General features: G+C 46.2%; 2 protein-coding genes across 3 annotated transcripts in view; both read left to right on the forward strand.

Moving 5' to 3' along the window:
• The window catches only part of CPA2 (carboxypeptidase A2), a 35,288-nt gene extending 29,916 nt beyond the window's left edge, over positions 1–5,372 (forward strand). The window contains exons 12-13 of the mRNA XM_057504977.1: positions 518–602; positions 5,139–5,372. Coding sequence (XP_057360960.1) covers positions 518–602; positions 5,139–5,326 — 273 coding nt within the window. The 3' untranslated portion in view covers positions 5,327–5,372. The remainder of the gene's footprint in view (positions 1–517; positions 603–5,138) is intronic.
• Positions 5,373–7,537: 2,165 nt separating this feature from the next.
• Positions 7,538–13,850, forward strand: part of CPA4 (carboxypeptidase A4) — a 31,683-nt gene continuing 25,370 nt past the window's right edge. For both annotated transcript variants that reach the window (XM_036909024.2, XM_036909022.2), the window contains exons 1-3: positions 7,538–7,645; positions 12,483–12,564; positions 12,976–13,110. In XM_036909024.2, coding sequence (XP_036764919.1) covers positions 7,578–7,645; positions 12,483–12,564; positions 12,976–13,110 — 285 coding nt within the window. In that variant the 5' untranslated portion in view covers positions 7,538–7,577. The remainder of the gene's footprint in view (positions 7,646–12,482; positions 12,565–12,975; positions 13,111–13,850) is intronic.

Below are 13,850 nucleotides of genomic sequence, written 5' to 3' on the forward strand. Positions count from 1 at the left end.
GTGAATAAGTTCTTACATGGTGAACAGTGCAAGGGCAGTCATCACAGAAACTTTCAGGTTTGATCACGCATTATGAACTACAATCAGGTCAGATATGAATATTCGTTTGATTTTTATACTTGATTTATATGTGAATCCCACATTTCTCCCTTATTATTATTATTATTATTATTATCATTATTTAAATAAAATGCTGAAGTGGTAGGTCAATGCAAGATAAAGGTAGAAAACATAGTTTAGTGCTGTAAGAGAGCAAATGTAGATGATCAGGTGTGTGCCTATAGACTAAGTATTAATCCAAGCTAGACAAGGGCATTCATGTTCTATTTTTAAAGTCAACAAAAGTGAATTTGACTTTCTGTGGAAACGGTTGAAACAAAAAGGGCATTGTGCTTAAATCTCAACTAACTACAGTCCAGTTCGTTAGACTGTCCTGTTTTGCATTCTGACATTGGGCATCTGTTCCTCCAAGAGATGAGTGTCACCCATCTACCTTTCCTTGGTTTTCTCACTCTAGAATGCAGTGGCCCAAAAGGCTGCCCAATCTCTGACAGGTCTGCATGGCACCAAGTACAAAGTGGGACCTATTTGCTCAGTTATCTGTAAGTATCTAATGTGTTTTTTTAAATAAATGACCCACTAAATAGGTACCCTGTGATTTTGGACCAGAGCCTTTAAATGCCCTCATGTGAAATGGATAGGCCTTCATGCATGGAACCTGGCCTTATCCAGTTTCCCTTGGTAAGGCTCAGTCTCCTCCATGAGATGCTATTTGATGAACCAAGAACTTCTAATGAATTGTGTGCTCTCCACTCTGCTTGGCCCAATCCTTATAGCTGACACTCATCATATGGAATCTCTTTGCCTGAAAATGGACCCTTATCAAGACTTGGTTCTAAGTCACCACTTTTATTAATTACCCCTTTCTTGGCCAAGAGGGGCTCATACCCTGAATAACCCATGGACTATGCATGGGGAAAGAATGGATGTGACTCTTTAAGAGGACCCAGGTATTTAGTGGATAGACTCTATTGCAGCCATTTGTCCATGCAGCCATAATGGCAGCATCAGGAGTAGAGTTGGGGAGCCTGCCGTCAAACTTTCTGAGACTCCCCTCTTCTACAGTGGCTCAGAATAAAAACAAGAAATGATTCAGTGCTGTGGGAAATCCCAGTTTACCCATGCAGACTTTGAGTCTCCTGAAGGAATCCCCCCAACTTCCAAAGCCAGAGACCAGGACCCCACAGTTGACTGCCCAGGAGTTCCCTAGTGCTCCCATGCCCCTGGATCCTTTGGAAACAAATGACACCCACTCTGTTCAACACACTTTTTTAAAGCATCTACTTTGTGCTAATCATTTTGCCAAGTACTGGAGACATAAAATGAACCGATGGAGAACTCACTGTTTAATATGGGAGATGGACAGGAAGACAAATGAACTTCTGTGTATGTGCAATAGAAGGCTATACATGGTACATGGGTATTAAAAAATTGGAGGATTTGACAGTGGCAGAGCAGGAAAAGCTTCATATGGGAAGAGGGCAGGATTTTGAAGGCTGATCCCTGATAGCTAAAGAAGGAAAAAGGAATGGGACATTCTGGCTCATTCACAGCAAGTGTGACAGCATGGAAGTATACGACCAAGAGAGACATCCAGGGAGGTGGGAGAGGGTCACGCTGGAAGCACAACGACTCCAGCTCTGGACACACTGAGGCTGAGATAACTGTAGTGTTCTCGTGTGGAGATGTCCTGTAGGCTTTGGGCTCCAGGCCCTGAGATTCTTCAGGGAGAGAGGCTTAGGAGTAGTTGACACAGAAAGGATGGCTGGAACAATAGAGCAAAGCGGTAGTTAGAGGGGGATGAGCCCTGGGCAGAGCTGTGGGGCAGGCTGTTAGGCTGCCGCAGGGGTTCATGGTGAGGGAGGGACACGGCAGCAGGGCTGGGCAGAGGGGCCGAGAACCTTGCTTTGAGAAACCAGGGAAGGAGCAAGTGCAGGAAAGGAGGCAGTGGTTAATAATGATGAAAAGGCCACGAAAAGGTCAGATATAACAGGGGCAGAATATTTGCCATCGGATTTTCATCACTAGCTTATTGGTGACCTTCACCAGAGCAGTGCTGGAAGAGTGGTGAGGGTGAGCAGGGAGGTGGTGGGCTGGGGGGATGGAGGCAGGTGAGCGGACCCCCCAGTGGGGAGGAGTCTGGTCGGAAAGGCAGGGGGACGGGACTGGAGGAGCTTGTTAGGAGATGAGAGACTTACTTCTTGCCTGGGGGGAAAGGCAAGGGAGGGAGAGGTGGAAGATACAGGAGAGAGATGACCTAGGCGGTCCCGCTCCAGAGCAGGGGGAAGAGGGACAGGAGGGGGAATAGCCGTGGTGGGCAGGTGAGGTTGGGACACGGGGAGCAAGTCCGGAGACTCGCTGGGGCGCTGCCGCAGGCGCGTGTGCGGCGGCGGAGCTGAGGGAATGCTTGCCAGTCCGGCTTTCTCAGAGGGAGTCTCGGAGAGCAGAAGGGTAGGCGGTTACTCGCCATATCCGGAACGCTTAACGGAAATCCGAACACTACTGGTCTGGTAACATTTCAGATCCCAGAAGTTTCTTTTTTTCTGGACTATGGTTTTTCTTTTTTTCTTTTATTTACTATTATGATGCATATTAAAAGCCTCATAGAAAAAAGAATCCAGTAACATTTTATTATCAGTTTCGATTTCATTAATGATTTTGTCAGTGAACACGACTATACTTGTCCAGTTGTAATCAATGTGTGCTGCTTTGTGTCCAAATTTTTTCAGTGAACATCATTTCCTGTACAGCTTTATGTATTTCCATTCTACATACGGGTTATTCTGTTGTACTGCTATATCCCAGATACTGGGCCTTTGAATTGTTTCAACTCTTTGCTAAATTGTGCTACAATGAACATGTTGGTACAAATTCTTTTTTCTTTTAGATGACCTTTTTGTTTATTCCCAAGGCAAGATTATTGAGTCACATGGAATGAATAGCTTTGGATCTCTTGTTACATATTTTGAAAGCCCACATGGGGTCTTAGCCATTTTATTACAGGGAATCTAGCTTTTCACCCTCCTTATCCAAGATATTTACATGTAAGGTAGATCTTGGAAAGCTGAGATTTAGTGTGTTTTTCTTGGCAAGGTGACAGCTATCGAAGATATTTCTAATAAGCAAATATCAGACAAGAATAGGGTTTGCTGTCTTATCCTGACCATTAATGGTCAAGCCAGTTCCGGCCACATCTCTGCCAAGGCTGACACTCTTATCCTGGATCTTGGCCTCATCCTGGCTTGGACAAGCACTGCCTCTAAGAACAAATCCCAATGAAGTACTTTTGCCTCCTGCTCCAGAGTGGAATGCTGCTCTGGGCTGAACACCTGCTTCCCTCCACCCAGGAGGTGACTGGACTTCTGTGGTGGGTGAGACATTTCCTGGGCAGTTTCTCATCTGGAGGGCCGTGAGCAGCTGCACTGCACTAGGCGTGTGGTCCAGGAGAAGTTGTTACTTGAGGTCCTTCTCAGAGAGGTATAGAGGAAAAGCCCAGACCCTGTGGCCAGAGGCCTGGGTTTGAAGTCTGGTTCTGTGACTTTGGAACCAAGTAACCTTAGGCAGGCCAGTCATTCTCCCCTGTTTTTTCCATCATGAAATGAGTTGCTGAGAGGCTCCAAATAAAAGATGTAGAATAAAAGTGCCCATTAACTCTAAGGTGCTATATAAATGTTGCTTATTAGTTTCCTGGTAAATCACTTCTCCAGATAACCTCTGTTCCTTAATATGGTCCAGCATTTTTGGTAGGATCCTAGACATTGGTTGATAATGATAGTTATAAACACAATGGACATTTATTGAATGCCTCCTTAACATATATTATCCCAACTCCTAAGTTTTCTCATCTGTAAAATGGAAATACTACTACTATCTACCTCATGACCCAGGTGGGGATTAAGTGAGCCAGTTTAACATCATGCCTAACACATTTAGTAAGCACTCAACAAGTGTTGGAACATAAACATTATATTATCTCATCTAATTCTCACTTCCCAGTGAAATAAATACTATATATAGTAGTAGTATCCTTATTTGATACATGCAGCATTTAGGATTCAGACAAAAGTGACCTGCTTTTCATCATCCAGCTACTGATTTGTGGTATCATTCAATCTGAAAAGCCAGTATTTGGTCCACTGTGAACTTCTAGTGGGACTGGCTATGTCATATAGCCTCACCAAAGGTGTAAGTTAGTAATTTTGGTACCCAGTAAGATTCAGTTCAAGTCATTTCCCAGGTGCTACCATAGCTGCTGTAGGTGAAGGCAAAGACAGAAATCACAGTTCATAGTGTTAATTCACAATATTAACCACTAGTCCTGCTCCTCCCTGGTACAACCTTCCTGGTCTTCCCCTTGACCCAGCCGCATTCTTAGGGACTAGGCACTTCCTCCATCTCTGCCCCAGCCATCACCTCCTTTTGACCTTTACCTGTCTTTCGTGGGAAGGGCCACAGAGCCAGTCCATTGCTCAGCTCCTCTGAGTCATGATTTGCCACAAATCTTTGTAAGCTAGTGACACTTTCTTTCATCATCTGTCACATCAGTGGCCACATGTTACACAGGTGCACATTATTCTATCGGTTTAACCCATTACGTACAGGTGCTGGGCATGTTATTTGATATCAGAGCAAAGCGTGCTCTACCCTTGTGCTGAAAGTCCCCTAAGGGCAGGGACCAAGTCTCTTACTGTGTATGTAATCCCTCCTTTTCCACTATGGAAAACAATGCACACAGCACTCATCTAAAGAAGGAAGTGGGGTGGCTTCCCTAAGGTGCAGAAAATGCCAGTTGGGGGAGCAGGCAAGATTCCAAATGGGTGGGTGAAGCCAGAGCTCCTAAGAATGCTAAAGGAAGGCCAAGTATAGTACCCATTTGAATAACACTTTTTGCTTTCCAAATTAATCTTGTGTCTTGTCATAAGCACGTCCCCCCTACTAAGCTATCTCTGCTTTCAAGGGCCATGCAGTTAGGGGCCTGACTTGTCCATGATAATGGTGGATCTTGATATAGAGGTTGTAGAGCTGTGAGAGGCCAATGGGAATAGCATACCCAAACTTTATTGTCATTTGCCCCTCAGACCAAGCCAGTGGTGGAAGCATCGACTGGGCCTATGACTCTGGCATCAAATACTCCTTTGCCTTTGAACTGAGAGACACAGGTCGATACGGCTTCCTCCTGCCAGCCAGTCAGATCTTGCCCACAGCCGAAGAGACCTGGCTTGGCTTGAAGACAATCATGGAGCATGTGCAAGACCACCCCTATTAGGACTTGGGTGGTGAAAACTCCATTAAAAGCTCTTTGATTTGAAGCACAGTTGGGTTGTGATTATTCCTTTTTCTAGTTCTGACCTAGGAGCATTATTTCTTCTATTTATGTTGTCCTAAAACATAACAAATCACTGAGCTGTACCCCTTAAAAAAAATCCATTCTGGGCAAAATGCTCCGAACACCCATTAACATTTAAAAAAAATTGTGGTAAAATATACATATCATAAAATAAACCATGTTAACCATTTTTTAAAAGTGTGCAATTCAGTGGCTTTAAGTACTTTCACAATCACCACCGCCGTGCACCTCCAGAAATCGTTCATTATCCCAAAGAGAAATTCTGTCCCCATTCAGCAATGACTCCTTGTTCTCCTTCCCTCTGGCCCCAAGTAACCTCTATTCCACTATTTTCCACAAATATAGTATTTGTCCTTTTGTGACTAGCTTAGTTTATTTAGCATAATATCTTCAAGGTTCATCCATATTGTGATATGTGCCAGCTCCTTCATCTTAATAGACTAGCATTTTAGAGCTAGGAGGGGGCTTTGGAGTTCATTTGTCCAAAAAATATGAAGTGAGCCCCTACACTGGCAAGCGTTGTGCTAGGTGCCGCACCCTCTGGTCCCATCCTTGCCCCTTGCTCTTGCATTTCTGCTATGCTGCATTATAGAAATTGGTGGGGACCCAACCAATGACATCTTCCTGCTGGTGGCCCCATCAAGTCTGGGTCTCAGATTCCACACGGTCTCTCTAAGACATTCATTTCCATTAGGGATTTAGATTTTCTTCATGTTTTCCCTGGAAGAATAGGGTGGGAAGTAAATTTCAGATTGTCTAGGATTCTGGGTACTTAATTCTTTAGTTCATGTTTCTTGCAGATTCAGGTCTCAGCTTCTTTTGTTACTACTGATGGCAAACCTGAAATCTGTCTTGGTGAAGTAGCGCCCAGCCTTTGTGATGGATCGGGGTGGGCATCAGAGTTCAGTTTCGGTGCTGGAAGTTGAAGAAGGGGCTTGGTAGAGGCCCCTAGTTCCACAACTCCTGACAAAGACTCTCCTTAACCAAACCTTAGGCTTCTCTAAGCCTTCTTTTCCACTGGGCCCTGTCCTTAGCCCCTAAGTCAGTCTTAGCAAAGAATCCTGCTAAGTCATCCCCCAATCCTTGATATCTATGACTAAGTTCCTCATCGCCCACCACTGATGTTTAAGTCCTAGGCCTGCAGTTAGCAAGAATCTCCCCTACTCTTGATGTCTCCTCTTAGCAATTTTCCATCACTGACCACTCACTCTGCTGTCCTTAGTGTATTCGGTGTTTAACACAATTAATCTCTCCTACTGCATGACCCCTATTGCAGTAATCTTGAATAAAATCACCCTTACAGTTTTAGCAAGGGTCAAAATAATTTTTCTTGAACACTCTCAGCTATGACCCGTGGTTGTATCTGCTCCTCTTGAGCAAGAGCAGTAAGAATGTAAACAATGGTGACAGTGGGATGGGAGAGGCTTGTGGGATTTGGGGCCCCCAGGACAGACTCAAAGGCCTCAGAATCCCTGAAGAAGTAGTGGCAATCATGAGTGTCTTCCATTTATTCTGCTGTGACTTAGTGGAAAGGACACCAGACTTGTAATCTAGCAAATGTTAGAAAGTCTTACTATTAATACCATTAAACTTTACCTTTAGCTCAGACCCCAAGGAAATGGGATAATTAAGCCTAATACATTCTTCCTTTCCCATGTACTTCATACATTTCTATTTCCATATTCATTACAGAAGCCACACAGTCTCATCATTATGGCCTGTTCTGGTGAAATTCTCTGACAGGGCTTGTCAAGTGTGTGGTCTTGGAGTTGGCTGGGGGGGGTTCTTTGATAGCCTTCACTTGATTTTTACTCTAGAGGTAACATCTCAGGTTACCTGGCCTCTATCATCAGTATAAGTTCTATCCAGCACTAAGAGACTTTTCTATTTACTCAAAAAACACTTTTTAAATACCAAGCGATGAGCAATATAGCACCCTTGGCACAGACTTTTCCGGCCTGACGAGCAATTCCTGACCTTGTAAATCAAGAGGCTTAGCTTTTATCACTCGAAAGGAATGGAAGAGGCATTGGTAGGGGCCACCTGAGGTACTGTCAGAGTTGCAAGGGTGCTTGGGAATCACATTAGCATTTTTGAGGATGTGAGTCTGCCTTGGACTCCTTATAAATACAGCTTGACTCAGCCACTCTATGACTGACACCTTTGGGCCATGAAATGGATACTGTTCCTTGGGGTCCTTATTGGGCCCAGCATCTGTGGCCGAGAAAAGTTTTTTGGGTAAGTTCCTTTTGGACTTACTATTACTTGGTTAGTTTAGAGATATGGGAGCCAAATGGATTTGGGAACGGGTGGCTGATGATGAGCAGAATGGCACTGGGAAAGAAGAGGAGGGATCCTGTCCCAGCTCTGCCCCTGGGCCATCTTGGACAAGTTACTTCTCTCATGCTCAATATTATCTGTGAAATCAGGCCAGGTGGTCTCCACTTTCCTTCCCCAGTTCCCTAATCTGCCAATTCTTTTTCTTCCTGGTTCTTATTTATGAGGTCTGTTCTAGGCATCTCCTACTTTCTTACTCCTGTATTATGAATTACCAGTAATTACCAGAAATTGTTCTGCCATGCTTACGGGAAGATCTGGGTTTTAGGCTTTTTGATTTCACCTCTATGTTAATGGTGAAGGCTTTTCTTGTCAGCATCTAGGACATGGAGACTTGGTTGGTCTTGCCTAGCCACAGCTGTGGCAATTGGCACAAAGAATACACCTGTGCACTTCTGTGCATGTATGCACACGTGTGTGTGCATGTGTCTGCATACCACCACAGTCAACACGCCCCACCAGAATGCTTTGCAGTGTGCAAAGGAGAGGTCATTGGGGAGGTAGGAAAGGACATTTGGGAGGTAGGAGAGATGAAAGGATGCCATGGTACCCTGCTAGAAGATTGAATTCCAATAACTTGTTACTGTATAATGCTTTGCCATTTGCAAAGAGCTTCCATGTGCATATCTTTTTGGTCACATAACTCTGCCAGGCAGGGGTGTTATTTTTCTCAATTTAAACATGAAAAAACTCAGCCTTAGAAAGATTAATGATGCTGCCCAAGGCCACTTTACTGGTAAGCAAGGGAGCTGGAATTCTGAATGCAAAGGCCATACATACCCTTTTGCTCTGACATCAGTTAATCTCCAGATGGAATCTTGTATGTCACCGATCTATCTATATCTGTTACTCTGTGTTACACTATTGGCTAAAGGCACGTGGGGTCGTTTATTGAGGTAATTAGTCATATGAAATTGAGTAATTTTTATGGTGATGACTTTTGTTCACACCTGGTCTCTGCTGCCAGAGCTCAGAGGGGGTTGGCCTAGCAGGTGCCAGGGAAGGTTTCCCACAGGCGGCTCAGCAGGTGTGTAATGACTGTGATCGCTGCCTGAGGGCTGATGCGTGGAGCTGTCAGGCTCTCACGCAGCTATTCATGCGGGTGAAAACTCCTTATTTCTCAGGATACAGACTTCTCTTGTAATGCAGTGGACAACTGGGTTGAGACAGCTGGGCTGATCCTGGAGTGCTCACCCTGGGAGCTTGCACGGGAAGGGCCTTGCATGTGAGCCCACTGCAGATGGTTTAACAACAATGTCATCCTCACTCCCAAATCTGTTCTCACTCCTTTGTTGGGGACCCAGCAAAGGTGGTGGAATCCTTCCTGGGGTCCATAGACATATCCCAGATCCTCAGGTCACTGACCATTTAGAGCGAGGGGAAGCTGCCTCTAAAAATTCAAGTGGTGGGGGAGTCAGGTCACAGGTTGGCTTGGAGGGGGCACAGTGCTGATGGAGATGAAGATGAAGATCTCTTTCCCCCTCCCACAGTCTCTGTTCCTCCCACCGGACTCACCTACCTCCCCAGTCTCCCTCTCTGCTTGTGCCTTCTGTCCTGGACTCCAGTCATCTTAAGGATGGGACAGTGGCCAGGATGCCTGGAGGTACAGGGCAGGCAGAGAACAGGATGTAGTTGTAGAACTGGTTGTTGCATCAGGAATAGCTGGCAAGCATTTAAGAGTTCTGAAACTATCTTTCATGGTGGCTGGTAGCCTGGCTGGGGATGCAGGTGAGGAAGGCACAAAGAACAGGCCTCTCAGCTGCCTGCAGTGTTCAAGGGGGAGGGATAGGAGCTCAGTATCACTTGGCTATGGACTGTCCAGAACTCGGGGTGAGGGGCGGGTGAGGGGAAAGGGTCACCAACCACCACTCTGGCCGCAGCTGGACAGCACTGGGTGTTGGGCTCGAGTGAGCAGAGCTGTAAGGACACCTGTGTGGGGTAGTGCGTGGGGAGCCTGCCAACCTGCGGAACCCACCGTATCCCCCTCCCAGGCTGATCTTCCTACTTCAGAAAGAGTTTAAGGTCTTTGAATGGATTTCCAGACAGTGGAGATAGATGGTGTTCAGCCACCCACATTCTCAGGACTGGGAGAGGGCAGTTTCCAAATAGAAACAAGGAGAGTGAGGACAAGAAGAAGGCTTCCCTTCACCTGGCGCCCCCTTCCATGCTTTCTGCCTCTAGGTATTGATGGACTTAGATTTATGAGGATGATGTTACTTGCTCCTCACCCGTGTGTAGTGCCATTTGAAGACTGTCCCTCACTTCACTTCCTCTAGTTAGAGAAAACCCTCAGGGGTGATGGGAGTTGGACCTAAGGCCTGGGTGAAGATTGGCAGGCAGAAAAGCGACAGGGCTGGGGAACAGCTTGTGCAAAGGCATAGAAGGACAGAGTACACGGTGAGTTCGGGATTTCAGTGAGGCGGGACAGACGGGGGAGGACTTTGCTCTGCACCAGCCCTTCGGCCCTGCCTCTGCACGCCACGCTGTGTCTGTCCTCTGAAGCTGGGCTGATTAGGGCATGATGAAATGGGCTGCGGACTTCCTCCTCGGCAAGGCCGGCTAGATTCACTGTGTCCCATTGGTGCGGACTGCGCCCGCGAGTGTGGGTGTTCTGTTGTGAAGTTACCGCTTTGGGAAAAGTAAAACACGTGCTCTGGGTGAATGTGTGACATGATTTTCTTACTCTTGAGAGCTCTTTATTGTCATGTTCCTCCTTTTTTCTCCTCCTATTCCTTCTTCCTCCCCTCCTTCTTTGAGATTGCTCTAGTCTGTGCTGTATTTTACGGATGCTTCATTTTACTAATAGGCATGTCAGTGCACAGGCACTTTATAAAACACTCATTTTTCTTTTTTGGAAGAAATATATATATATATATATTGGTATCATTAATCTACAATTACATGAGGAACATTATGTTTACTAGACCCCCCCTTCACCAAGTCCCCCCCTACATACCCCATTACAGTCACTGTCCATCAGTGTAGTAAGATGCTGTAAAATCACTACTTGTCTTCTCTGTTGTAGAGCCTGCCCTGTACCTGCCCCCACATTATACATGCTAATTGTAATGCCCCCTTTCTTTTTCTCCCACCTTTTCCCTCCCTTCCCACCCATCCTCCCCAGTCCCTTTTCCTTTGGTATCTGTTAGTCCATTCTTGGAGAACACTCATTTTTTAAGACACCTCCTTTTCTGGAGTGTTGGGGATGAGTTGTAATAGAGCATGAGTTCAGCAGGTGGGCCCCAGTACTCATCCAGGAGTAGGGATTTCCCTTCTGTTTTAAGCCTGTTCCTTTCTCACAAGGCTTCTTGCCTGTGTCAAAGAAATGGTGGTTTGACTCCCTACCTTCCCGGGATTGCAGTCCCCACCCTAGCAAGCCTATTGGTTTCAGACTGAGACCTGCCTAGCCAGTGGCCTCAGTAGCTCCCAGGGGATGCAGTTAGCTGCCCTCCTCCCAGGACCCTGTGGAGACTGGATGAGTTGGGAGAAAGTGAGCTTTCACCATTGACATTTCCTCCAGACCTGCCACCTGCAACAGAAGCAGCTCAGCATTGCCTTCTTGGGGCTGGACTAGACCCCCTCAGAGGTCCTCCAGAACCTTCCAGAACAAAGTTAGACCCTGAGCATCCATCCAGATTGAGCCGGTTTTCTGATGAGATGCGGATGTGCCGCGTGAGGCTGCACTGTCAGCTCCCTGTGCCAGAACCGTTTTCTCTGTCAACAGGTCCTTCCGCCCCCAGCCCTCTCCAGCAGCTCCTCCCGCATTCACTCTTGCGAAGGGATGACGCATGTGACAGCGTTGAGTGCGGATTCATTTGGCCGTCACCTAGCAACGGCCTAATGGTTCCCCTGGCTCCCTGAGCGGGCTGAGAGCACAAAGGCAGCTTTTCAGGCTCGGCCTTCTCCCACCCACACACAGGGCTCCGGGGGCCTCTGCGCCTGCTGCCGCAGAAGCTAAATGGTGTATAGGAAACAAGTGCAGGGCAAACCACAAAGGGGGCTCGGGACTGGCCGGCTCCCTTCTGGGCCCTCCCAGGGTCCCCTTGGGAAGACTGAATCCCAGGTCCAGCCCCAGCACCCAGCCTATGGTGATTTGCATTTGTGTAGGGTTCTGGAGCTGAATGGGATTGAGAAAACACTCAGCCTCTCTCTTTGCTAAGTGCAAAATAGCTAACCCTCCAAGGATGAAAAGAGCTGGGGGTTTTTTTCTAGCTTTTTCCAGCATGGACCTTTGGCCAGAGTTTCAGCCCTAGCCCCTGACAGTGAAGAAATGCTTCTTTATGTCTTGAGTTAGCTTTGCGTGTAACTCAGGAACATTCCTTTCTGCAAAACGTATATGTTTTTCATTATAAAGTAATATGACCACATTACAGAAAACAGATACAAGGGGAAAAAAAGTCAGTCATCCATAATCCCACGACCCGAACATAAGCACTGTCAGCATTTGCTGTATTTCCGTTGTCTGTTTTTCTTCCAATGCATCTGCTTTTTCCATACTTGTAATCATGGCATACATACAATTTTGTGTCCTGCTCTTTTACTTAGCATTTCCCTTAAAGTTATACCATAAGCACTTCTTCATATTTGCCACGTAGTCTTATTTTTAATGGCTATACATTGTAACTGAAGACTAGACCATTTCCTTTCTCTCAGCCCAGTTATGTCTGGGATAGTAGGCTGGGTTTATTTGCCAGCTGAAAGCTCACCATTATCTTTTGCTTGCTTCTTTTTTCTCCAGGGACCAAGTTTTTAGGATTAATGTCAGAAATGGAGACGAGATCAACAAACTAAGTCAGCTGGTGAATTCAGACAACTTTAAGGTACCTGGTTCTTCTTAGTCCTCTGCTATCTCTCAACTTTGGTAGAAGACTCTTGCACTGCCAGAATTGTTATTCCTGAAGAGTTTCTGTGTATAAAGCTGTATTAGTCAATATGCCTTCACAGGATGGAGCGGGTTATGGGGGAGGAACCCTGTAGATCACAGCAGAGAGGCCCTGGGAGATGGGCTCTGTCCTCCTAGCTGCTGCTGACAGTACTTTCTGGACTTCGCCAGAGATTGCCTGCTGGGCAGCCTGACTAGATACAGTTGTGAAATGGGCAAAGTCTGCCCTTGGGAAGAACCTAGCCCCTCAGAGATCACCTGGCTTTTGGCAGTTATTCTGGAAGTCTGAGCCCCTTGTGCCTTTTACATGAACTGTCCTCTCACCTGGTTTTGTTTTTGTTTTCTTCAGCTCAACTTCTGGAAATCTCACTCTACCTTCAGTCGCTCTGTGGATGTCCTGGTGCCATCTGTCAGTCTGCAGCCAGTCAAATCCTTCCTGAAGTCCCAGCACTTAGAGTTCTCAGTGACAATTGAAGACCTGCAGGTGGGTAAGCCAAGACCCCTCCCTGGCCTTGCGTAGGAGAGAGCAGCCAGAGTGACCTGAGACACTGCCAGGTTTTGGTCTTACCCTTCTCCATTTTGCAGATGAAGGCATTGACTTACAGGGAAGTGAAATGCTATGACTTGTTAGAGAAACATGTAGTTGAAATGGCAAATCAAACATAGGCTAGGGAGCCGGACAGATTTACATCTAAATGCTGATTTTGCTACCTCCTAGCTGTGACTTTGAACAAGCTGTTAACTTCTCGGGCCTCTGCTTCTACATTGCTAAAATGATAATAGTGATACCTTATATGACTTAGTGAGAAGATTAAGTGATTAAATGTAAGTGAAATGTCTAACAGTGCCTGGTACATTATAGGGGCCCCACAAATATTAAGTCTTTTTCTCTTTTCTTATTTGAAGTCAAGAGGGAAGGTGGGGGGATGTTAGAGACAGACAATACAACACATCCTTTGAGAAAGGGGAATGTCACCAACAGCCCCCAGCAGAGGGATCATCATCACCCAAGCCAGAAACCAACCTTATAACCTGTATCTGAACAGCAGGACAATGTCTGGCTCATGTTCTCTCCTTCATTGAGGTGGGTTATGGCCCAATTGGTGATTTGGCCCCGGAGTTTCCTGATGGCGTGAGCAGCTGTGAGCTTATTAATCATCCTCACATGTCATAGACATCTGTCAGGAGCCTTCAAAGTATGAGTGGTTGTAAGAATTTATTTGT

The sequence above is a fragment of the Manis pentadactyla genome, chromosome 7, assembly GCF_030020395.1.
Source record: "Manis pentadactyla isolate mManPen7 chromosome 7, mManPen7.hap1, whole genome shotgun sequence".
Taxonomy (NCBI): Eukaryota; Metazoa; Chordata; class Mammalia; order Pholidota; family Manidae; genus Manis; species Manis pentadactyla.